Source organism: Thermobia domestica, chromosome 12 (genome assembly GCF_964235325.1).
Source record: "Thermobia domestica chromosome 12, izTheDome1.hap1.1, whole genome shotgun sequence".
Taxonomy (NCBI): domain Eukaryota; kingdom Metazoa; phylum Arthropoda; class Insecta; order Zygentoma; family Lepismatidae; genus Thermobia; species Thermobia domestica.
Genome location: NC_137465.1, coordinates 30,862,310 through 30,889,696, shown reverse-complemented (window position 1 = coordinate 30,889,696; position 27,387 = coordinate 30,862,310). Strand labels below are relative to the sequence as shown.

At 36.6% G+C, this 27,387-nt stretch overlaps 1 protein-coding gene across 2 annotated transcripts in view; it reads left to right on the top strand.

Annotated features, from left to right (window-relative positions):
* Window positions 1–24,097, top strand: part of Impbeta11 (importin beta11) — an 88,425-nt gene extending 64,328 nt beyond the window's left edge. For both annotated transcript variants that reach the window (XM_081733588.1, XM_081733587.1), the window contains exons 18-20: window positions 2,420–2,512; window positions 18,487–18,628; window positions 23,939–24,097. In XM_081733588.1, the coding sequence (XP_081589714.1) occupies window positions 2,420–2,512; window positions 18,487–18,628; window positions 23,939–24,043 (340 nt within the window). In that variant the 3' untranslated portion in view covers window positions 24,044–24,097. The remainder of the gene's footprint in view (window positions 1–2,419; window positions 2,513–18,486; window positions 18,629–23,938) is intronic.
* The last annotated feature ends 3,290 nt before the right edge of the window (window positions 24,098–27,387 follow it).

Sequence of the window (27,387 nt, the reverse complement as noted above, 5' to 3'; positions counted from 1 at the left end):
CCATTGGGATGGGATGGAGTAATGAAAGGGATATCCTGAGAGTACTCCAGAAAACCTCCCTCTACATTCAACACCAGCATCATCGCTGTCTCTGCTAGTCAGTGTTCCGTCAATAAAGATTTCTCCCATGAACCTATCTATCACCTCACATAAACTTACACGCATCTTGCAGTTTGGAATCAGCCACTGATTTAAGGCAGTCCTATCGGTTAAGCTCTTTGACTCAAAAGTAACTTATATATAGAAAAAAGGGAAGTCAACGTCAGAGTTCCCACGATGGGTTGGCCTTCATCCATTCGCAGAATAGAACTCCCCCCGTGACTAAATGAGCAATTTCCAACTTTGGTATGGGAATTTTGTGTATATTCTCTGGTTGGCATACATGTGATCGGATTCTGCTTAAGCTGTGGATCCATATATTAAATGCTGAAAATAGTGTGAAACTCCAAATAACAAGTGGTAGAGCGTTCACCTCCGGTGCTTGGGATCCCTGGTTCAATCCCAGCTCGCGTCGTGTGGACTTTGTGGTGGACAAACACCGTACTCGTAGGTTTTCTTGGGGTTCTCCCGTTTCCTCCCACTTTCTTCATTTCACCATTTCATCCATTTCTCATAATCACCGTCTCCTTTAGCCTAGCCGTCATAACGGTGGGACGTAAAACTTAAAGATTTCATTTTTTTTTTCCTTCAAATAAACAAATCAATCATAGAACTCGAGACTACCGTTAGAATTGTATTCACTTAGCTTTTGCGTTAGCTTCCTTTGTAGGAATGCCATTTGCTAGTTTCCATTGTTTGGTGCATGCTCCTTTTGCTGGCACCGAATTTAACGGAAAGGTACTTGATGCCTTTGGAAGGGCTTTTCGATAGTTCTGTAAGCACGTTGATACGATAACACTAGGGCGTTCCGAATAGGATTGATCTCTCACATTCTTAGGATCCTTGAACTTTGCGATGGGTTTGGTTATACAGTGTGTCTATCGGTCACGAAAGTCACGAATGTTACGAAAAAGTCACGAAATCAGAAAACGAACATGAAAGTCACGAAATTTAGCTTTTGGGTCACGATTTTTTTTAATTGTTCAAATGTAAGTACAGATTGGAAAATTTTGTTGTATAAAACATCAGAATTCAACATCAAAAATGTCTATGGTCAGCTTTAGACGCTACCAAATCGCAAGCAAAGTACGTTTGTATCGCATGGATGAAAATTCAGTCTAATTCGCACCCAAATTCGCTCTTGAAAATGTTAGGAAATTTTATGATTTGGTAAAGAAAAGGTCACGAAAAAGTCACGAAATTTCATTGTGGAATTTTAGTAGACACTCTGTTATAGTGTCTTGGGTGATATAGCCTGGGCCATATTTCTAATTGAATTCTGTAACATGCCTAGCTACTTGACCCATCCAGGCGGAAGATGCTGATGCGATCGTCATGAATCAATTACATTCTAGGATTTTATCTGGATGAAAGAAGTATTTGTTTTCCTATGTATGGAAACTTTCAAGATACACAGTGCTAGAGTTCACTGACTCTGCGCATGTTTTGCGCAGTGTGAAGACGAGCAAGATCATTAAACATGGTAATTCATTTATATGTTGAATATTGACTGCGTGAGTTAAAGATGTCAGGGTGTCTACTGATACTGGAAATACTGGAAATACTTGAATTATACTGGAATTTAATTTTAATATTGGAAATACTGGAATTTTGATCCACATACTTTAAAAATAATGAAACTGGTAATTTGTCAACAATTCTTTTTTGTAATGGTTTTAATAGTCTTAGAAACAATTTTGTATTCATTGAGATTGTAAATTTTTCCAAAGCAAGAGTTGTATACATTTTTTAATTAGACATTTACAAGCATAGATGGAGTGAAGGGCTGTGAGGGTAGTTGGGAGGCTCTTTAAAAAATGTTGAAAAATCATTTGTATTTTAAAATAAATCAAGGCCAACTAATTTTATTAAAAATGAAATATTCTTTTGATGGTAAAACAATTACAAGTCTGAAATCATCAAAAGTGTGATTATTCCTAAAGAACTTTTAAAAAATCATTGTATTAGGTACTGGAATTTTGCTGATAGTTATACTGAATATACTGGAATTTTGGAAATGAAACTCAGTAGACACCCTGGATGTGATCTTTTCCTCGCTTTAGCATAAGGATGCTGTTTTGAAATAAAGGGTTGGTTTAGATCGGGTCCCTGAATTAATATTACTGTTATCATGATGAATGTTCATGTTTATCGCACCGAACCAATTTTCCCTGTTCCATTCCATCACATAGCGTTTAGGGAGATTGTAGAATATAATTGAATTGATTTTAGTTATTTAATATTAATAGGATTTGCTGATACTTATCATAAATATATATGTGTGTGTAACTTTTCTTTCTTTCTTTTTTCATTTATACAGTGTTGTTCTTGAGAGGATATGCGGAATATTCCTAAATGTTGTAGAAGCTCTTAATGACATAACGAAAACGGATGATATTGGTGCTCATGTTGAGTAAGTACTTAAGACTTACTATTCAATTTTTCTTGTCCTTTGAAAAACAGCTTTGCAAATAGGTTTAACATTAATTGAATATAGATTCATTGCACTGTTTATATGAGATATGATCGACAAGTTTCTAGCCTAACCAAGAAGAAAATATATAGTCATGAAACCTTTTGTGTTTCAACGTAATCCCCCCTTCTCTTCAATCCCACCCCCTTCGTGACTTCAAGACACTACTTAGAGCCATAAGCGTAAATAAACCACTGAAAAATTCCACAGTTTCAATGTTAACGTCATCCTTTTAAACTTCATGGGAGAACAAAAACATTTAAAGGCACTAAATCCGGATAACATGGTGCTGAGACAACATTATTCAGCCGCATACCTTCGCTGTTTGCTGTGACATATGTGAGTGGCTTATATGTTATTGTAATGCTTCAAGACGATTTTGGACACGAAAAAATCGCACGTATTTATCTTCTTTTTTTTTCACGCAATTATTTTCATAGTTCAGAATAGTACTCTTTGGTGGCCTTAGTATTTTTTGGTAGATAATCCACCATAAGAATCCCCTAGAGTCCCCCCCCCCCAAAAAAGCACTAGCCATCACCTTCCCTTGCATGATTCCATATGATACTCTTTGAAAGTAGGAAAGGAGGGATCTTTCCACTGCTGTGGAGGCTTTTTTGTTATGAGGCCAAAGTAGAACGCGCAAATCTCATCCTGAGACTGTATTCTGTTCATAAAGGTTAATGATCTATTCACAAGCGAGCATTTGTGCTTGCGGTGTTCAATATTCAGAAATTTTGGAGCCCATCTGGCTGATAATCTCCTTGTGCTCAGTACTTCTGTCAGTGTGTTGTATCTTCTCACATGAAATGAGAATCTGTCATTAGTCTCTGCCTAAGGATTACTCTTCGATCGTGCAATACCATGCCATCAATGCTCTCTTGGGTGATCGCTGTTGAGGCTGCTTTGCTGCAAGGTTCTTCTTCGTTCCTTCTCTTTTTAAAATTTGTAATCTAATTTTTCACAGTGAAGGTGGAGAGTTCTCCAAATTTGCCCCACACCAAGATAGTTTTCTTTAGGATTCATTCCCTTTTTGTAGAGATACTCGCTTATTCTTCGGTTTTCGACCCTCTGTTGCTCGGCCGTGACTATACAATTTACCTCCTTTCAGAATCTGTAAACCAAAATCCACAGATGCAACAAACTCGATATTTGACAACAAAGCTTTCAAAGGGTGATACTTACACTGTATTTTAACCTAATGGCAGTATTTGGGGGTGACGCTAGAAACTTGTCAGTCACCTCACGTAGACTTCAGGCTTCAAAGTTAGTTAATAATTAAATAGCCTCAAAAGTGACAACGCCGTATATAGAATCCAAGAAACGATCATTCGTGCAGCCTGATACACACGAATCAGAAGACGTCTTCGCCACACATGGTCTTAGTCTTGAATTTCAGTGAAACTCAAGACTCATTCTGATTAGTTTGATTTCATTTTTTTTTTTTTTTTTTTTTTTCTGATCTATTAACTTATTTTCACATTGAAAACGCTTATACCAGGAAAGCTACTCTTGGACGATATACCGAGTACGCTAAGATTGATACTTAGTGTACTGCCTCAGTTATTATTGACCCCATTGAACGGAGCACTAATCGAAGACTGTTTCAACCGACAGAGTGTTCAAAGAATAGTGATAACATTCAGAATACCTCTCTATCAAAACTGGTGGACCAAATGGGTTACAGTAACCAGTTGGAATGACATTCAACTGGTCATGTTACATTCAGTGAAACATGACTGTAGAAATTCTCTGGATTCAAAGGTTAATTAAAATAAAAATCTCAAATAACAACATAGGAAGATTATCGAAAGTATTGACTGAAACACAGTACAGAACTCCAATTTAGTTTTTAATAAAACTTTACTTCTAAGCCACTTCGAAGCAAAATCTAAAAACCCTGGCTTGTGTTTAAAAAAAAAGAAAAAAAACTGAAAACGTATTACAAATGTTAAATTATAAATGAATGTTCAAAAGTATATTCCTAAATGTCAAATCGATTCAAAATTTGTTTACAAGAAATTCGATTGTAATATATATATATTTTTAAATTATCCTCGAATCTTAAAGGTAAAAAAAAAAAAAAAAAAAAAAGTAAAATCGCAACTAACAAGACGTATTGCGTATTGTTTTAATGAATTTCAGGTATCAGTTTATTAAAATTGGCCATTATTGAATTTAGCATTGAGATTGAAGAGAGATCAGGGTTTTGTCCAATCCATCCTTGTTACTGAAATTAGTTAGTACTAGTCTTAATGTCATTAAAGTACCGTACATAAAATGTACTATATTGTTCCAAAATTAACAATGAATATTCACAGTCTTTATTTTTTTCGTATGATATTACGCAAAAATAATGAAAAACGCTGGAAGCTTTCGAAATGTGGACGTGAAGAAGAATGGAGAGAATTAGCTGGGTCGAGCGACAAACGAATGAGACGGTGTTAAAAATGATGGGTGAGAAAAAAAAACAAATTTCAATATTATTAAGAAGAGAAACTGGTTGGGAACATTAGCTAAGAAGGAAATGTATCATGAGGAACGTGCAAGAGGGTATTGTGGCAGGAAAAAGCAAAAGAGGGCGGAGGAGACTACAATTAATGGATGATATCAAAACAGAAAAGTCGTAAGTGAAAGACAAAGAGGTTAGCGGAAGACGGTAGAGCATGGAAGCTTCTCAGTTGGTGCTAGTAATTGCCAATAATGGGAATAATGGCAGAATACCTATGATAATGATTCCGTTCGAGTGTTAACAAACGAGAGAACATGTCGTAGAGAGAATGGTGATAGGGGATTATTTTTAATGCTGTGGGTAATTTCCCGTTCTGAAGTTCCAAGTGAAATGCACGGTCGACGGAAATTTGCAACAGGAGCGGACGTGACAACCAGATAACTATGTGCTTGTGCTTACATAACCAAATAGTTTGTTCTCGAATCTCATTCTTTTACACTAATTTTTCGCTTCTTTTGTAGTTTTTTTAATTGAGTGGCTCGGGGCAACATAATGGTATGTTACATTTTCTAACTTTTAAGTAAACTAGAAAAGAAGATTCTACATTCCCATGCAGTTCAATGCAAATGACACATACCTCTGCCATCTGCCGGTACATTTTCGCAATTAAGCTACCTATATACTGTTCTGTGGTTCGATCCCATCATATTCCGTCTAATAACTCAATTCCAGCGGAAGCGACGCTTACCATTACGTTCGCCCGAGTCGCTCAATTATAAACAAGCACCCCATTTGCCACATGAAGTCTCTTTGATAACGGTGTAAATATCACATTTACATGCTCAAATTTCGGAGATTACACGATCAAGAGATAAGAGAATTTAACTATTATTGCATGTTTATTGTGAACCGTTGGATATAAAGGCACGTAGTGAGATATTTGGTTTCTTAATATACAGAATACAGAAATCTTATTTAGCTATTTCGGAAATTCTATCTCGAAAATGTGAAGAGAAAGCTATTTACTATCTTATATCTTTTGAACTGTTGGATATGTCACATAACGTAGTATATGGCACTTTTTCATAAACAGAGCATGTACACATCTCATTCACTTCCATATAATTTGAAAATTTCACACTAATAAGCAAAAAAGGGTAATTAAATATAACAAGCACAGAAAGAAATGTTGTGAATCACTAGGTTACGTAGCAACAAGTTTTGCAACCCAGTAACAAGAAGTTTATATTCAGATGTTATTTATAATGTGGCAAACAACGAGCAGTTCAGCTAGCCCAATAATAAAACAATCTTGGATGGCACACTTTCTTAGATGGATTAAAAAAAAAAAATCTTGATTTTTAAATTTTGAAGGTGGTTTAAAATATGGTGGTTCTACGATAGAAACGTTTCCCAGTCATTCCAAACAAATTTCGGAAAATAAAATATATCTATTGCTAATACAACTTGAAAGTGCTTTACATGTTAATAGTTGTACTACATAGAGAGTAGCTGTAAACTGTGGAACGAATGACGTAGATGTCGTTTCATGCGTAATTCAGATCCCTTTAGTTTGATTAATGTTTGTTCAGCGCTGAGTAGGAGAAAGGGGGTTCTGCGGAATGGACATCACGGTCCCCTGGCGTCAATATTACGAGATATCGGCATCGGTATCACATCCGGCAGCGAATAATGACTGCCAAATTGCTCAGGAATCTCAGATGTTGAAAAGAGTTGTAACGCTTAAGGAAATATATTGAGACTGGTGGCAAACATGTACTTCTTGTCTCAAAAAGGTTGAGCGCATTCTTTATTGGTATTTTGAGGCAAAAATTTTCTAAGTCCAGCTTCGGGTATCTTCGGGAAAAAGTAAGCCAGGTTCGAACCTCCAAGCCAGCCTTTGCAATCGGGAAAAAGTTTGCAGATGTGTTTTTCTTCTTTTAAATATAATAAGACTTGTTACCAAGTGTTTAAAAAAGCAACATTGATTGAAATACTTAATGATACAATATTTCGAAACCTTTTTTTTTTTAATGTTAGCACATGCTTGTTTGTCATTTAGCTCTCCATACGTAATGGAACATTTAAATACGTTAAGGAATCTTTCCATATGTAAAAGAATGCTCAAAGTTAAGAAATAGAACATAATTATCGCCTGAGTACTAAAATAAAAGTCAAAGTAGAACAGAAACAGCGTTTGTAATGGATATGAATGTCATAATTATCTTGAGATCCGTTATACCTCGCTAGAAGGTTGTGTTAGCTCATTGGTAAGCTGTGGGATTTCAAATCATAAGGTTGAGGGTTCGAATCCCGTCTAGGCTAATCCTTTTTTTTAAAATTATATTTTCCGCAATGCATGAAAAATTATATAAAATAATTACATTAGAATACATAAGTTGTGTATATATAACATAATCATTGCAGAACATAGTAATTATTATGTTTAAAATATAACATCTGAGATAATTTTCACAGTAGGTCGGTATTATATATGAGGATGTAAATACAAGTTAGGAAAATCATTTAATAGCAATAAATAAGTTATGTAGTGTATTTATTTGCATCTATTTGTCATACAGATGTAACTTCTCAATATTCTCATTACAGCATGTCATTTACATTCGTGAAATACAATATATTCCTACGGATATAGAAAGTGTATAAACAGAGTATCCAAAGTCGTATCCTGCTTCAAGATACATAACTTTTCCCGATCCCCTTAACGTCACGGGAAGAAACACAAATTCTCTTTAGAACGGAATGTCGTTACTTAGAGTCTCATTCGAATACGTTGAATATGCTTTTGTATATTCATCTCTCTCTCTCTCTCTCTCTCTCTCTTTCGCTTTGTTTATGTGCGTGTGTATGTGTGTTGTGGAATATCCCAAGTTGAATACAACATTTGCCAAGTATATGAGGATCATTGTCATCGAATACCAGAAATTGAAAATCGTGTTTCTTCAGATTGGGTTTGCGTGTTCATGTTAGCTCACTGGTAGAGTACGGACTTGCCAATAAAGAGGTCTTGAGTTCAAAGCCTACAGCTAATTATCATTCTTTTGTTGGTAGGATTGCACAGAAATCGGATACAAGGAGTGGTTTACTTCTAGAAATATTTTCAGAAGCGTTTAGGTAGCCCTGAAAAGGGCTGTTTTCGGGAGTTAAGGCTGGGACATTAATATTGTGTCCAAGACCTTTCTGAATTTATTACACGCTCCATTCTTCTGGGCATGGAATCTATTACATGGGTGACAAATCTATCTCCTTCCCCTACCTCCAGCCATGCTTCGGAAACAAGATGCCACAGGTCATCCTGAGTTCTTGGTGGATCTGCCTCAGGCCAACTTTCCCTTAGAGTACGCTTCACTTCTGCCCACATATTTTCCATGAGATTGAGGTCTGCTCCACGAGCGGCCAGTCGATTAAATCAATCTCAGGATGCCCTGCGAACCATTCCTGAATCACACGGGAAGTATGTATTGGCGACTGGTATTGCTGGAACTGAATTACACCATCAGGCTGAAATACTCGTACAGATAGCACCATGATATTACTGATAATGTCTAAGTACTGAGCATTGTCCAGATGTCCTTCAATTCTATGAAGCTGTCCTGCTCCGCGACTGGAAATCCAACCCCAACATAAAATAGATACATGGCCACTGCGATTGCAAGCAGCCACATATCCATGGTCATATCGGGTGCCTCTCGGACGATACACAAAACGGCGTCCCTCCTTTGATGTTGTGAATATGGATTCATCTGAGAAAACTACGTTTTCCCAATTGAGACCCACATTCGCCTGTGCAAACGCGAGACGGTAAATTTTGTGGTCGCCTGAGAGTTTTTCCTTCACGGCAGCAACACGGCCACGTAACCCAGCATGACGAAGCCTTCGCAGAGCTGTATGCTTACTACCAGGAAAGAGAGAAACTTCCCTTAGCTGTCTAGACGTCCTTAGTGGGTCTAACCGGGCTTCGTTTACTAATCTCGCATCTTGGGCTTCGGTTGACACATGCGGACGACCAGGAGATCGTAAATTATCAGTCTGACCTGTAGCACCATATTTCCGAATCCATCGCCTTCCTGTAGAGGCCGGGACACCTACTCGCCTGCTAGCTGCAGTTGCAGAATAACCTTCCAACTCCCATAAAGTAATTACTGCTGTACGTCTATCCATAGTTACCAATGTTCTGAGCTGTGAGAAGGAAGCAATAGGTAAAAGCTAGTACCTGACGTGTGATTGGTTACTTGCACGACACGCCTATTGTGGGGAACAGCGTTGCCAGATCTAGCATAATGATGCTAGATCTAGCATAATTTGCATGTCTCTAGCATCTAGCATCTTGCTTTTAGCATCCTGCCCAAATCTAGCACAATTTCAGCAAGTTTATCAAAAAGCCGTAAAACCTGGAGATGAGAAAGAAGTTGGTCGTGGGAAGAAAAAGAACGGCAGAAATGTATCCTCTTCCATTCATTCATACAGTCGGTAAACCATACAGGCAGTCTTATTTTTCGAAGTAAGTTCGAAACGTCTTTGGGCTTTTTTGTGGCTCCACCCAGGGTTTTCTAATCCTTTAACTCCGACGCATGGGCGGAGCTATGGGGGCCATTCTCCCCCCAACTTTTTGACAACTTCACCATCTTTATTTCTGACTTCATGATCATATTTATTCCTGAAATGACAGCTCCGAGACCGACCAAAAATCTCCCCCCCCCCCCCCCCAGCAGACGATTCCCAACTCCGCTTATGCTGCGAAGTAATTTTCTTTCAAAATATGTAAACAAAAACTTTGCATTTATTTATACGACATATACGCCATTGAATCTGGCAACGACTGCATTAATTTAGTTGAGTTAAAATTTTGGTGCGTGAAGTATTGAGTTCTATCCATGCATTCTTGCTCTCTGTGTATTTTAAGTTACGTTATCGTATCTCAACTTCGTTTTTTTAAACTCCTGAATTAGTAATTATGAGGATCTAGCATAATTTGACCGAATCTAGCATAAGTTCGATCAGGTTTTGGAATAATTTCGAGCTGTGAGTCTGGCAACGCTGGTGGGGAACGACTTGGCCAACGACTCGCGAAAGAAATCTGAAAATGGTGCGCCGTAATAATAATATTAAAAACAGTTTTTATAAAGGAATATTAATACATACGAAAAGCTGTTTAAAGAATGAATGAATTGTTATACTGACTTTACACGTATAAAAACATATACCATATACCAAACAGATTGAGCGATATGATGATAGCTGTTTTGAGACAAACACTTTCGAAGTCCAACTTCGGGTATCTTCGGAAAACAGTAAACTAAAGCTGCTGGTTCGAACCTCCAAAGCCAACCTTAGTAATCGGGAAACGATGTACAGATATGTTTTTCCTTCTGTTAAATATAATAAGACATGTTCAAATGGTATTAAGTGTAGAAAAAAGTAACATTGAAATACTTAATGATACAATATTTCGAGACTATGTATTCACACTCTCGTTTCGTCATTGTGATTTCCATACGGAAAAAAGCATTTACGTATGAGCTCAGTTATATTTCAGAAGCAGCTTCCGAAAAGCGGTCATATTAGCTCAGTGGTACACCACCGAGCGCTTAAATCGTGAGTTCGATACCCGTTCAGGTGAAATTCTTTTATGATATTTTACTTTCCTCAATGCATGAAAATTATGTAAAATAGTTACATTACAATTCATCAGTTGTATATATCAGTTGAATATATATATTCATATCATCAGTTGTATATATCAGTTGAATATATATATTCATATCATTTCACGACATAAGTAATTCTTATCTTTAAAATATAACATCTGAGGTATTGACAGAACGTCGGTGTGTTATGTGTGAATATTGAATACAAATTTAAAAAATCGTGTAATAGCAATAAATAAGTTATGTAATGTATTTATTTGCAGCTACTTTCATCGCAGATAACTTCTCAATATTCGCATTACAGCATTTAGGTAGAGCATATCGAAAATCGGATCGTGGTCCAAGACAAAAAACTAGCTAGCCCCAAACTGTCACGCAAGAAATTCGCGAATCGCAAAAGTAAAGTGAAGAGATTGAGAGCGGCAAAGCCTTAATCGCTCTCTCTCAACTCTCTCTTATCTGCATTTATACACATAAAAGTGTATGTATGTATGTTCCAACATAACTCATGGATGCCTAGAGCAGGGTTTCTCAACCAGGGAGTCGCGGCCCCTAGGGGATCGCGAAGATAGGCGGAAGAGATAAATATAGTTAGAATCTAATACCAGAAATTATTTTTAAATATTATTTTTAATTTTGTTCTGATAAGCATACTTTTATTTTTTATACACACTGTAAAGAACAATAAAAAATAAGTCTACTGAACATTTTCAAAGGGTGTAGAATTCGTGTTACTATTCGGTTCAAAGTCTCTTGTCGTCGCGAATTCTGTCGAGAAATTTGAAGCTTAAAATATACAAAACGATAATCATGCCTGTTGTTCTGTATGGTTGCGAAACATGGTCGCTTACTCTGAGGGAAGAACATAGACTGAAAGTATTTGAGAACAAGATCCTTAGACGAATATTCGGACCCAAGAGGAACGGGAATGGGGAATGGCGGAAACTTCATAACGAGGAACTACATAATTTCACCTGAACATTGTTAGGGTCGCCAAGTCTAGAAGGCTTAGGTGGGCAGGTCATGTAGCTAGAATGGAAGAAAGTAGAAACGCTTTCAAAATCTTGACTGGAAGACCAATCGGAAAACGACCATTAGGAAGACCTAGGCGCAGATGGGAGGACAATATTAAGATGGATCTCGCTGAGATAAGAATACAAAGTAGAAACTGGATCCAATTGGCTAAGGATAGAAGTCAGTGTAGAGCTTTTGTGAACGCGGCATTGAACCTCCGGGTTCCATAGGCCATAGAGTTAGTTAGTTAGTAGAGTTGTTTAAAAATGAATTTAAATCAAAGAGGTATGATATAAAACTAATGAGAACTGTATATAGAAATACTAGAAAAATACACATGCAACAAAACCTGCACATTGAAATACAATTAAAATTAAAACCTAATGAGATACCTAAGCATGGTGTAATTTCACTAGTGCAGCAATGTCCGGTTCAATCTTCATGACGAACATTATCAAACCATTTTCAACTGATAAGCGATTTCTTATCTTTGTTTTAATGTTTACCATAAAAAAAACACACTTTCGCACAAGTACGATATAGCAAATGGAATTATTACTTTTAAAGCAGCAATCCCCAGACCAGGATATTCTTCTCTCCTCATCAGGCAGAACTTGTCCAAGTCTTCGTTACAAAAAACCAGTTGCAAAGACTTGTAGCATGATCATTCTATTATTTGGTCAAGAAGTTGTGGGCTTAGATCGGATACGTTAATGGCCTCTTCAATGAAGGAGTTTAACATCCATCTTGAACCAGCACCTTCGTCATTGGGAATATAGATATTACAGTTACTGTATCCACTGTCAGTGCGGGGCGCCGAAAAAAGGGGCCACACATTTCGGAGGAAGTGTGTTACTCATGTTAGGAAAGTACATGTGCTCATGTGTAAAATAGAAGGAAAAACGTAATAAAATGTGCTCAAAATTAAGGAAAGGTAGGGCTTATTTTGAAAATGTTATTGAGCTTCGTGCCAACCATGGTGGTGCTTCGTAGCTAGTCTGTCGACGTCACTCATATATACGGTGACATCGTACTATACTCTCGCCCCGGGCACTGATTTTCCATGGCACTGTTCACTATAAACAAAAAAATGGATTCTACTATTATAGAAATAGGTATGTTAAAAATCTCACACAAGCTTATTATAAAACAAATTATAAAAGGGTCGCTGGCAAGAGCGTGTGATAAAAGGGGATCGTGATAGGAATTAGATTGAGAACCACTGGTCTAGAGTAATTTTAACCACATTTCTTATAGTTTCAAAAAGATTGCTGTCGGGTTACCTATGGTGAATGGGAGGGGGATACATATAAAAGATTGCTAGAAAATGATCGATATTAGATTCATAGTTTTCGGGGTCGCTTAGATAAATAGTGAGACTTTCAATTTCGCTTAACTCCGATTAAGCTCTCATTAGTAGGGATGGGCACGAACGACTTTTCTTTGAAACTCGACTCGACTCGAAACAGACATCTTTGAGGTCTACTCTTGGACTCGGCGCGAAAAATATCTTCCAACTCGACTCGGATTAGAGTCAAGTCGAACCAAAACGAGCCAAATCCTGTGTGTAGTCCTACCTAGACAATACATAGACAATATTTATTCTATCATCAATTATACTACTGTTACTACAAATAATAATAATAATAATAATAATAATAATAATAATAATAATAATAATAATAATAATAATAATAATAATAATAATAATAATAATAATAATAATAATAATAATTATTATTATTATTATTATTATTATTATTATTATTATTATTATTATTATTATTATTATTATTATTATTATTATTATTATTATTATTATTATTATTATTATTATGACAACACCGTGTACAAACATGAACAATAGATGGTTAGTAAAGGAATACTAAAAACTAGTTGACTGCCGACGTCGGTAGTCATGAACTCTACAAGGCAAAGACATCGTTCATTACTCTAAGCTGTAAGCGTCGGTGGACTACAGATGGTCAACTATTGACCTCTCGCCAGAAATTGGTGGCCCCGCAGCGACGATCCGTGGTGGCCCAAGTTCCATTTTGAAAACTTTACCACCAGCAGCAGAGACGCGATGAAACGCCAACGAACCACAAAATTACTCTCCCAAAATATGTCAAAATGCCTATATGTGTGATTTGTTTATATTTAGGTGAATCAAAAAAACACAAAACAAATACCCGGGGTGGACGCAAACTATCAATATTACGATTACTAGGCACGTGTTCTCCTGACTTCCCCACGGAAACGATCATAAAAGGCTTGGTTGTTGAAGGATAAATCATTGACGTCTTAATTTAGCCAATCAGTCAAACCCCTACATCTCGAGTTCTAGAAGGTGATACCGTGAACCGTTTCAGATTTATTGCTTCCTGGTGGAGTACTATCCATGAGCAAAATTTGAGCATAATAGCCGACATGCATCTTCGGTGCCTCTTACCTTTAGTACAATTTTAACCAGAGATGGTGTGGGTCAATGAAAATTTGATCCACGACCCACCATGACCCACTATCACCCACCACCCAAATGCCCCATTGGCCCACTCTGACCCATCAACCATCGTGATCCACTCTGACCCACCACCAACTATGAACCACTCTGAACCATTGCGACCAACTCCGACCCACCAAAACCCATCGACATCAACTCTGACTGATGGCCCACGTCCTCCTCTCCATTGACTAAAGAGGTTACACTTGTAATAAAACAAGACTGTGAAATTATCACTTATCGGAGTTTGAATTTCTACCGTCAATGGCTCAAGTACCTCTCTGTTACAATACTGGTGGGTCTGACCTTTACGATATATAATGGCAAAGTGTTTCTCATCTTCCAAATTAAAATGAATTTAAATTTATCATATATAATTATTTCTTTGTTGCCTTACAGACACATTTCAGTAGAAAATAGGGTGAAATTTGAAAGTTTCAAATCAAGGAAAAGTAGACCAACGTAAAAAAAAAAAAAAAAAAAAAAGAGAGAGAGAGAGAAACTAATTTTCTATATAATTAAGCATGCCGTACTAATTGAAAATGCCCATGTAATTAAATTTAGAATACAAATTTTATGGCCATTTTTCTCTAACTTTATGGCTTGATTGCCTTATGCTCGGAACGCTCCATACATTAAACACCAGCTTCAGCAATTATAAATAGAAAGCAGTGGTAATAAAATTCAAAAAGAACTTTAGTATGCATTACTCAATTTGTTTCTCAACTAATATCAATCGTTTTCGATTATTTTTACAAATCAACCCACTACCAATTTCCAATATATAGAAAATGCACCCCCGTCCCCCCGCCCATAAAAGATAATTTAAAAAAATGCCAGGACATATTTTCTTTATTTTTAATAAAGAGTTAAATGTTGAATTTCAGCTCTCAGTTGAACGGCTTGTAAGATACTCAATTTTTCGCAAAAATTCGGACTTCTACTCCCCCTAAGGATATGTATTATAATGAAAGTGACACGCGTATGGTAACTTCCCAGTTGGGAATGGAGCCTGATTATATACCAAACGTCAATTCATTTGACTTTGCAATTTGACCGTGATGATTACGCAGACATAGTTACTTTCAATTTTTTATGATACATATCCTTATTTCATATGTTACAGATGATTCAAAAATATTTTTTCAAGCAGTTAGCTCCTCTAGAATCTCACAGGCTGCATCCCAAAATCCAACTCCTACTATCCTATGACAATCCAAAAGTGACTGAACTTTTTTTTATTAGGAACAAATGACAAAAGAAAAATGGAGATCTTGAAAGTAAAATGTAGAAAAGCTCGGTGCCCCCAATAACTACATATTTCTCCACCCCTTCATCCCGAACTTAAAAATAAAACTTAATTCGAATATGGTTAATTAGTGAATTTATTACAGTTAAATTCCACTCACTACATGCTACAGCTACAACTATGTAACAAAAAATAACAACTGTGAAACATGTTCTGAATTACTATTAGATTTCTTACGCTATTATTAAACATATTAGAATAGTAAAAGAGGATTGTTCGTGAAATAGTATATTTGCTCTTGATTTATAACTTTTTCATACGGAAAAAATTAAAATATTATTCAAGTTTTAAACTTTGCACTCTGCAAATATGTTGCCCTCTAGGCAATGGGACTAATGTGAAATGTGGACTAATGTGGACTAATGGGAAATGCTGCACTGTTAGCGGCGCTGAAAACTTACGATTCGATTCTAATATCGAATGATTTCGATATCTTTATGTCGCTACGTAACCACCCTGGGTGCTAATGGAAGCTTAATTGGACTTGAATTGAAAGTAGAACTATTCACCTAAGCGACCACGAAACTATAGATTCGATACTAATATCGACCCGTTTCTAGCATTTTTGATATGTATCCCGACAGTACTCTTTTTCCAGACTGTAAGAAATATAGTTAAAATTGCTCTAGATATATCAGAATTATGTTGAAATACACACATAAATCCACTTTTATATTCTGTATAAATAGAGTGAGCGAGCGAGCGAGCGAGCGAGAGAGGCCGACTCAAGGCATCACCACCTCCACATTGCAAAAGCATATATCAGGAATTGAATTGAAAATCTATGTAAAGACTTTCTGCTGTGGCATGCTTCATAAGGACAATTCCAGTCTGCTCACGTGACCTTTGGGGTTCATGAATTTTTTTTGCGAGCGTTCCGACTTTGGATTCCCTGTTTATACCTTCTGTTTATGCATCGAATAACTTTTCAAGAACATAAATGACATTCTGTATTATGAATGTTGAGGATTACCCTCTATATGACAAATAGCTGCAAATAAATACACTACATGATTTATTTATTGCTATTGAACGAGTTTCTTAACTTGTATTTACATCCTCATATATAATACCGACCTACTGTGAAAATTATCTCAGATGTTATATTTTAAACATAATAATTACTATGTTCTGCAATGATTATGTTATATATACACAACTTATGTATTCTAATGTAATTATTTTATATAATTTTTCATGCATTGCGGAAAGTATAATTTTAAAAAAAGGATTAGCCTAGACGGGATTCGAACCCTCAACCTTATGATTTGAAATCCCACAGCTTACCAATGAGCTAACACAACCTTCTAGCGAGGTATAACGGATCTCAAGATAATTATGACATTCATATCCATTACAAACGCTGTTTCTGTTCTACTTTGACTTTTATTTTAGTACTCAGGCGATAATTATGTTCTATTTCTTAACTTTGAGCATTCTTTTACATATGGAAAGATTCCTTAACGTATTTAAATGTTCCATTACGTATGGAGAGCTAAATGACAAACAAGCATGTGCTAACATTAAAAAAAAGGTTTCGAAATATTGTATCATTAAGTATTTCAATCAATGTTGCTTTTTTAAACACTTGGTAACAAGTCTTATTATATTTAAAAGAAGAAAAACACATCTGCAAACTTTTTCCCGATTGCAAAGGCTGGCTTGGAGGTTCGAACCTGGCTTACTTTTTCCCGAAGATACCCGAAGCTGGACTTAGAAAATTATTGCCTCAAAACACCAGTAAAGAATGCGCTCAACCTTTTTGAGACAAGGTGTACATGGTTTGTAGGCAGTTTAGCTACCCGCATATCTATTTAATTATTGTTTTAGAGCGCCATGAATATTTTTTAAATTAACTTTAATAGTTATCAGCATATATATATATATATATATATATATATATATATATATATATATAAAACGAAGTGCTTAATGAGTTTTTTAAAGATGTTTTAAAAATTACAATCTTTGTCATGAAATATTGCCGTATATTCCTTTTTGCTTTAAGCTTTTATTTTTGATTGAATATTTTACGTATAGATATAGGGTCGTAAGTTGCTAGTGTAATTTTTTTTTTTTAATGAAATGAAATCTTTAAGTTTTACGTCCCACAATTATGCCGGTTAGACTAAAGGAGCGGTGATGATCAGTAATGAATGAAATGGTGGAATGAAGAAGTGGGAGGAAACGGGAGTACCCCGAGAAAACCCACGCACACGGTGTTTGTCCACCACTTTTTTTTAAGTAGTAGTAGTAGTTCATATTACTTTAATGCAGAATATGGTAGCAAATAAATACCCTCAAGAGATTTAGAGTTCAACAATACCTGTCATCTTACTATCATATCTCCAACCTTAATCTTATCATGTCCTGAACAACAATTAAAGTAAAACAGTGACTTTATTATTAGATTGTTAGATTTTTACCTAACAACGCAAGCAATTCACAGCATTTGAATGCAAAATGACTGCCGGATAAGTACTAGGATTTGTAGACTTATATTTACTTTTCTTACTTTAGACAATTTGTATCTTGCTATGATATGTAGTTAAATAATATGTAGTTAAAGTAAAAAAAAAATATCCGGCCCCAGTATCTGTACTTATTTGTAACAGATCAGTAGTTGAAACATTTTAATTTAAAATAGGCAATCCGAACTTATGTCATTTTGGTTGCGGTATGAACTTGAAATTATTTAATACTTAAAAATTTTGATATAACAAACTTAGTAATATAGTTGAATAGGCACTGTGCTGCGACTTTTAAGTATTACAGGTTACATTAGAAGTTACAAGAAGCGGAATACTCGAATGCATATTGTGTAACAAATTAGTATTATTGTGGCTACTAAATGAATCCTTATGTGTATATATAATCTGTACATCCTGTTGATTTACTCTTGTATCTTTTATATATTTTGTCCCAGTTGCATACTGATTTTTTTTTTTTTTTTTTTTTTTTTTTCAGTTCCTTGGTGATAACGGATCACGTGAATCTAATTCAGGGTGATGAGGTAGACTACGAGACTGAACATGACCAACGAAGGAAACAATTGGCATATTCAGATCCCGTTCACACGACTGTGTTAAAAGATTACTTCCAGTCTCAGGTGAAGTTGTCATTTTGTAATCCTTTTATTTTTCCCAAGTACTTTACTCGGAATTATTTCCTGAAGGTACATTTAGATAAGACTTTTCTAGTTTTATAATAATTTTCCGATGTTTGATTTGTTGTACTACTTCCATGATTATGCCATTCAAAACTAATGGAAAGTGATAATTTGTAACGTATTCTCTTATTTATTGTCACAAACCGGCCAGGAAGAAAGAAGAAAAAATTAGTTGTTAAAGTGATTTAAAAACAATTTTTTGATAACAGTTGATTCTGTCAATTAAAATAAGCTTATGAGTTTACACCCCGGAGACTTTATTTTAAGAAAACAACAAAACCAGAACGAAACTAAACTGAACCAAAAATGGCGAGCCAAATTATGACCCCGCATGCTAACACCTAATCTTTGTTAATTGATCATTAAAATAAAATTTGAAACTGTAAATAAACTTAAGTAAAGGATAAACTTTTAAAATAAAAAGGTGGGTGGAAGCAGTGGGGTTTATTTATTCCTTCATCCAGCCATCAATCGCAAACATCTTGCCAAACGAACAACAGAACCAAACTTAGCAACAACTGGATGTGGCGTTTTTATTGTAAGTTGTTTCCCGGTACTATCTATTCACGATATTCGCTGAGCTGTGGTTTGGGTAGCATAATCAATATCCCATGAGGGGATAATCTTTGTACCACTATTCGTTTTGATTTTGTAATCTGTAGGTGTTAATAAATCATTCAGTTAAGTTAATCATGAGGTCTAATGCTATAATTCAATAGCAAACCTCTTTTAAACTTCAAATATCAAAGACCATTTTTACATTTCAGATATTAAAACATTTTAAAGGATCAATTCGTTGTTCACTGACTTCTGTCCTAACTCACGTGAAACTTATCTGTCTCACAAAGAATATTATCTTGCACTATTTCGTGTGCACAGTAAATAATGAGGAGATCATAAAACTTGTTAATATGATAATGTAACTTTCTAGCACGAGAACCCTCTTGTTTCGAAAGTCTTATTTCTATGTCAATAAATAAGAGTACGTTTACAAATTATGAACATGCTCTCCCCTGCTCCAGTGGGTAGCTTGTGTGCTTTTGGTGCATGATATCCCGGGCTTTTGGTCCCGGGTTCTATTCCCTTGGGAGAGCACAAAAATTTAATTTTACAATCATTCACTTTCGTTCATCGTCAGCCTAAAGGGCATAATTGTGCTACGTTGCACTAAAATATAATTTTATCTTCATAAGTTAATCAGTAACCTTAAATAATAATGGAATAATTTCTAGCATGTGCAGAATCAGCTCTAAAGGTCATTCCGTAACAGTTAATTAAAACATACTACTAGTAGTTTTTATTTATTTGTTTTGGGATGGAAGAGATACCAAAATTGAAACAAGTAAGTTTCGTTTCACGGTGTGAAATTACGGTAGATTTCCAAACTAAAAGATATCAATACTCAAACTTCAAGTAGTACATCTATAACTACTGGTTGCAATAGACTAATAAGATCAAAGATAGAACTTGTCCCTCGGGCGCTGAATTCATATCGAAAAGCCATTACTTGCTTTGCTTTACTGTTTTTATTCTATGATGATAAAGGTTGAAACCGGAAATCATTAATTTGTAACCACTTCAGGATTGAGTAAATGGTTAAGAGATTAGATAGAACCTACTCATGGAAAGCTGAATCAATTGCAGCAAAGTGCATCTCGATATCTCTTACCAGGGCCGCGGTGGCTCAGTGGTAGAGCGTTCACCTCTGTTGCTTGGGGTCCCGGGTTCGATCCCAGCCCCCGCCAAGTGGACTTTGTGGTGGACAAACACCGTGTGCGTGAGTTTTCTCGGGGTTCTCCCGTTTCCTCCCACTTTCTTCATTTCACCATTTTCATTCATTTCTCATCATCACCGTCTCCTTTAGCCTAACCGCCATAACCGTGGGACGTAAACTTAAAGATTTCATTTCGATATCTCTTACCGTTTTTGCTCTATGGAAGTCAGTATTGAAACCAGAAGTAGTAGTAAATTTCAGCCACTTCCGGTTTTGGTGGAGTGTTGCAGGTTGTGAGTCTATGTACTCTTAAGACTGAATCGATTGCAGGAAAACGCTGTCGTTATATATTACCATTTTTGTTTTATGGCGATAATTCTTGAAACCGGAAATCGTTACTTTGAGTCACTTGCGCTTTGAATAGAAGGTTAATGGAGAAAGGCGGGAAGCTGAATTAATTGCAAATTACAGCATCTCGATATCTTTTTACCGTTTTTGCTCTATGGAAGTCAGTAGTGAAATCAGAAGTAGTAGTAAATTTCAGTCTTCCGCTTTTGGTAGAATATTATGGGTTATGATGGTGAGTTCTCTTAAGATTCGGAATCGTTTGCAGCCAACCACGTGTCACTGTTTGATACTATATTTGTTCTAGGACAATAAGTGTTGGAACCGAAAATTACTAATTTGAACCACTTCCGGTTTCAATAGAGAGTTAATGAAGGACATGAAACATACTCTTGGTACCATGAATCGATTGCAGAAAACCACATCTCGGTATCTGTTACTGTTTTCGTTCGGTGGAAATCAGTATTGAAACCGAAAGTAGTAATAAATTCAGTCACTTGCGGCTTTGTTAGAGTATTCGGGATAATTACGGTTACTGTGCCTTTTTGTCTTATTTATCTGTCTCTTTGTCTTGAGACACCAATGATTTGAAGAAGAAGAAGAAGAAGGAGGAGGAAAAGGAAAGAAAAAACTTTCCATTGTCTGTTATTGTTGAAACCGGAAATGATTAATTTCAAATACTTCCGGTTTGAGTTAATGGAGATGGAATCTATTCTTGGGACGCTAAATCGATTGTAAAAAAAATTTGTCTCAATATCTCTCACCGTTTTTTCTCTGATACCTGTTGACAGACGGACAAAGCCGTTTTATTAACATAGTGCATTTTTTTTTTTTTTTTTTTTTCAGTTCGCACGTGGTTAAGTGCTTGGAGAACGCTGCAGAGCCTTAACTTCGCCACGTAAAATAAGTCATTAAAAAAAAAAAAATAGTTTGGAAGTCTAAAAACTTGTAATCGTGTTTGATCTTTACACTACACGAAGTAGCTTTTATATCTTTCGTTGCCACTACTGTTTAAATACAATGGTAGGAAGAGTTGATGTAGTTTTGAAAGTTTAGAGAAATTCACGCTAAGATTTAAAGGGGATAAGGGAAAAAAAACACCCTCCCTTCGCCCAACAAAATTTTAAAAATTAGATGCTTTATTCGGTAATTTACAAAAGTAAAAGGATGTCTTACCTTATATTTTACTGCATTTGAAGTCTTACATAATATTAAATGTACTAAACTGTTTCAACAATCCCTGCTATCTTCCTTGGTAGTTCCTGAAGTGAGAATTTCTTGAAAACTAGAATCGTTCGAGTGCAAAGCATTCACACATTGTCAAACTGAGAAGTATTGCATGTGAATTACCTGGAGTTACTGAGTCGAGGATGATAACAGGATTCTTCAATGAGTTTAGTACATTTAATACTTCAGATGAAGTAAAATATAGAGTAACCGATATTCTTATTTTTACAAATCATTACAAATATGGTCAAATGATATCTGTTAACGAATATATATCTACTGATAGAAGCTGTGGGGCACATATTCATAAGAAAGTGTTATATTTTTTTAAAATTAATTTACATATATATATAGCTTGAACAGACTAGCATACATAATCAGGTCGTCTAAGAACTATTGATCGTTTGGGGATCAAAACTAAAAATACATTTATTATGGTTTGAAAATAACATTATGAAGGCACATACCAAAAGGTATACACCATTTTATTTGATGACCCTCTGCCATTTTACCGACAACGCCATAATCCCGTCGCTATAGAAATTATGGGGTTTCTGCTCTGTAAATTGTGACACGTAATTCTCACGGCCTCTGTTGAAACTAATACCATGCAAGAAATCTGCAGAAACCAAAATAAATTATAGTCTGACGGTTCGAGGTCCGGGCTATACGTGAATGCATAAAACAACCTAGCCAAGTTCTCTCAATTTCTGACGAGTCGTTAGAGGTATGCGGTCTGGCGTTGTCAGCGTGGTATACAACGCCCTTTCTGTTGATCGATTTCAGCTGTTTCTTTTGAATTGCTAGGTAGATTCTCGCTAATTGTTGACAATACAAGTCCGAATTTCGTTCTACTCGCCGGCAGCAGCAGCTCGTAGCACGATCCCCTTCCAATCCCATCAAATGCTCAACATAACCTTTCTGGGTGTCAGTGTCGGATTTGTCACATAACTGGAACGTCTCCACGCTTCGACCACGATTATTTTCGTACATTGTTTTAGATTATCCACCTTCTATCATTTGTGATAACCGCTTCAGAAATGGTTTGAGTTCGTTACGTTTCAATAGATTCGCTTATAGAAATCTCATCGAGTGAATGTTGAGTCAGATCATGTGGCACCTAAACGTCATGCTTTTTTGTAACCAGCTTTCTCCAAGTGAAAAAATGAAATGAAGTTTTACGTTCCACGGTTATGCCGGCTAGGCTAAAGGAGAGGGGGATGATGAGAAATGAATGAAATGGTGGAATGGAGAAAGTGGGACGAAACGGAATAACCTCGAGAAAATCCACACATACGGTGTTTGTGTACCACAAAGTTCACTTGGTGCTAGCTGGGATCGAATCAGAGACCCCATGCACCAGAGGTGAACACTCTACCACTGAGCCACCGCGGCCCCAGCTTTCTCCAAATAGTTTAACACTTTGCTTATGGATGGTGATTTATTAGCGATGTTATGACTGCTTGTATGCAGGTCTTACTTGACTTTTGCCAGAATATTGCCTACTTTTGCTCTGATTGGTCGCTTACTGCGAGGAACATCTTGGACTCGAAATCTCCAGTACGAAAGAAACTGAATCATCATTTAGCTGTTGCTTTTGATTACGTATTTGCCCATAAACAGCGTAAATGTTTTAACGGGCTTGCGCAGTACTTTGGCTTTAAAATTGTGGAATGCAGCGGAATTTTGTGGACAGTCACTCACCGTGACGGCGCATTTTCTTATGTTTGATTGTAAGAATTCCAACCCTTTTTTTTGCACATCCACTACCTTCAAATGTCAGCTGTCGAATGACGATAGGCTTGACTCGCTGCGACTCATGTATTCTGTGATTTGGGGACACTAGTACCATCTCGTGTGCAAAAGGCTCAATAGTTTTGAGACTGCCTGATGTATAATATTCACTGTTCTGTACATTCTTGGGTCTGCTAATAATTGTGATATATTTTTTGTTTACTTTTCAGGTAACGGATTTAAAAAATCAAGTTGGACCTGCTCACTTTGAGCAACTAATACAGACTGTTGATATTGAAACGCTGGAACAAGTTAAAGAATATATTATCTTGTAAGACGGTAGCAACATTGTCAATAACGTTATTAATAAAGATTTTGTGTAAACTGAAGTTTTTAATTGGCTTAAGTAGTTGGTTGGTTAGATTATAACTTCCCTTTTAGCACCAAGACTGGTCAAAGTGGGATCCGAACCATGAGTTCTGATCCGAAGCTTGTGCTCTCCGAAGGGATCGAAGCCAGAACAACCCACAAAGAAAGGATTTAAGTAATACTAAAGTAAGAATCAGATTACTGTTTCTGGTAATTACGATAGTATCAAAAATTTGCGGGAAATAAATGCTGAATCACAGCAAAGTAACTTCATGGGTTAAAAGGTTGAAAATTCATCCCAGAAATGAAGTAATCTTGAGGCCATATATTATGTCAAACCAATCTAGGTTAGGTTAGAATTCAGATTACTGGGCTTTCGGCATCTGGCCATTTAGCCCGTCACGTTTGAGCCGTTATGACGTCCCTCGGCAAGCACACTATCCGGGGAAAAGGAACGAAGGAAGCGGCCCAGACGTATAAATTAGGTCTGGCCTGGTGTGAATGAGGAAGACCCAGGAAACCCTCATTCAGGGTGGCTGGCCTGGAAAAGCAGTTTACACTTTTTCGACTGAGTGCCCCCACTGGAAATCGAAGCCGGAACCGCTTGCACCGAAGGCGAGAGCGTTAACGTCAAACCAATCTAGTCAAGCTTATTTTAGTACCTACCTACGATCACACTTCAAAATTATTTTTCTACTTTAAATATTAACTCCATTAGGCGATCGAAAGTGGTAATAGCGGCTAAACAGTATTAGCCGCTTTATCCTCAGCAACTCAAGGAACTACGAACAAAATGTCCTCCTTCTACACCTGCTGTTGGCCCGCTTTTTGCCGTCTATTAAATTTTTTCTTACCAAGACCTTCCCAGCTAGGCTATGCGAGTCAGTGTTCCATGCGAGCTGTGTTTTTCACTAATTTGAGATGCATCGATTCAATCACGTACAATATTCGTTGAGGAGTACATATTGCAAAGATTCTCCTTATTTAACCTCTTTATTTACCTATTTGTTTGCCTTATCTTCCAAAATCCTCAATCTGTCCACAGAGTAGAAGCTTTCCTCACAGAGTAGTGAAGAAGTCTACTTCTTCACTAACTTCAATCGTACCTTCTAGTAAATTAACTTTCACGTGCCGCCAACTAATGTCTGGCACGCTTGGGAGTATCATAGAGAACCCACTTTTCGTCACCAGTGAGCAAGCGATCAAAGATGGGTGTGTCCAGGTGTCGAGTGAGCAAGTATAAATAGGCTGTCATTCGTTGTTCCTTGTTGACTGTCGACAATGTGTGAGGTACCTACTTGCTTAACTTGAATGACTTTCATGTACTTGTAGTCTGAATGTTTTAGCGGAGGCAAGGAAGCTTTCTGCAAGTTCATCACACGTTAGACTACTGTCCTTCTCGATGGCTGCTTTCAGGGCCTCGTCATCCAACATAGTGGTCATCCACTGCGAGATTCATCCGAAAGGAATCTCTAGAATCTTACACATCTCACGAATGGGATTTCTGGAACCAATGCGTAATGGTTCGTTCGTTCACGGTATTCTTCTCAAATGCTTGGCACGTGAGTCGACTTGATGTGGCAGCTGACAGGCCCACTTTAAAGTCATACAACAAACGCAAAACAAGCTGCTTCGACACTGGGCGAGCTATGACTGCTGTATGTGCGCAGCGTGCTTGTATTACTGAAGGTTGATTGTCAGACTAACTCCCGATCGCTTGTCATGCACGTGCGTATTTCGTTTCGTCTTTGTCAGCGCATGATTAATGAGACATCAAACATTGGTAAACATATTTGTTCAATTTGAATTTCCTAATAGATTCTTTAAAAAAAAAAAAAAAAAAAAAAAAAAAAAAAAAAACATTCGGTTACATACCCTTAACTGTGTAAACTGAAGCGAATATAAAAACTAAGTAATGATGTAAAATTAAGTAGCTTAATTTCTCATATATTTATAGTACATATCAACTTGTAAAATAGGAACACGATAAGATTTTCGTGATGGATTGAAATTTAAATATGCATTTGATTTCAAGCGTTTCTAAAGCAAACAAGTAATTTATCCGACCATATATTTTCAGCACTAAAACGTAGACCTATTGTTTAATGTACACAGTCTGTTCAGTGAGAAAGATGACTGATATTTTGTCACAGAACCACCAGTGCCATCTGTGGAGAAGTTTGTGTACTGTGGTGCGACACATTTCGACTATCTGCCGTCAAAGTTGCAAAGAGCTACCGGCGACAGTCGATGCGTACTGGTCTTGAGACTGACAATACCTGCTGAACGTCGGTCGGAAGGGAGCAATAGAACAATGTGCCAACATTGTTCTGTTTCAAATTCGGTGAAAGTGTAACAGAGACTTTTGAAATGGTTTAAACTGTATACAGTAGCGAGGCATTCGGTGTAATAACGTCTTTAAGTGGTAATCAAGATTTCGCGAAAGTCGGGAGAGCATGAAAACGATCCATGACCATGACCAGCAGTGACTGCGTATTGATGGTATTCATTGTACGATAGGATGTCTAAAGGTTCATCGAGAATCTCACTGGAATTCCGAGGTCCCACTGTTCATCTCATTGTAACCAAAAATTTTAGCAAACATAAGATCTGTGCGTGATTTATGCCACACCCCCTCACTCACGAATAAAAACATTGCAGAGTGGAACACTGCAGAGACATAAATCAGGTGATACAATCTGTATCCTGGGTTCATGTCTAACATTGTGACAGACGATGAAATATGGTACTTTCAGTACAAACCACTCACAAAGCGTCACATCTTGGAATGGAAGGATCAAGGCTCTTCAAAAGTCTACAAGTTGTGACTTGTCGGTCCATTGGGAAGAGAGAGAGATTGTGTGTGAAGCTGAATTGCCTTTTACAAGGGTACTGTGTGTAAAGTTTCGTCTCCTACGCCACCCTTACGGGTAAGCTGGCAAACATTCTATTACTTCTAGTACATCTCTTATTGTGTGGTGTACCTAAGTATGAGAAGATGTTTTAAATTACGGAAAATGTTAATACTGACGACAATTTTTATGTGAACATGTTAAGTTTCCCAATACCAGACAAGGAAAAAGTGAGTTTATCTACGAAGATGCTAATCGGTAGATATTTTCCCATTTCTAGGCATTACCAAAATCAAAAGCAAGAAAAAAGGGAAATTGGTTGGAATAGAAAATGAGGACCGCAGCTCAAGCAGTCATGGAGGGTTAAATGTGTGTTAGGTATACAGTATGTCACTTTGTAGTACGAAGAGAAAACAACAAAAGGACTGTTAATAAAAGTAAACATTTTGAAAATATAT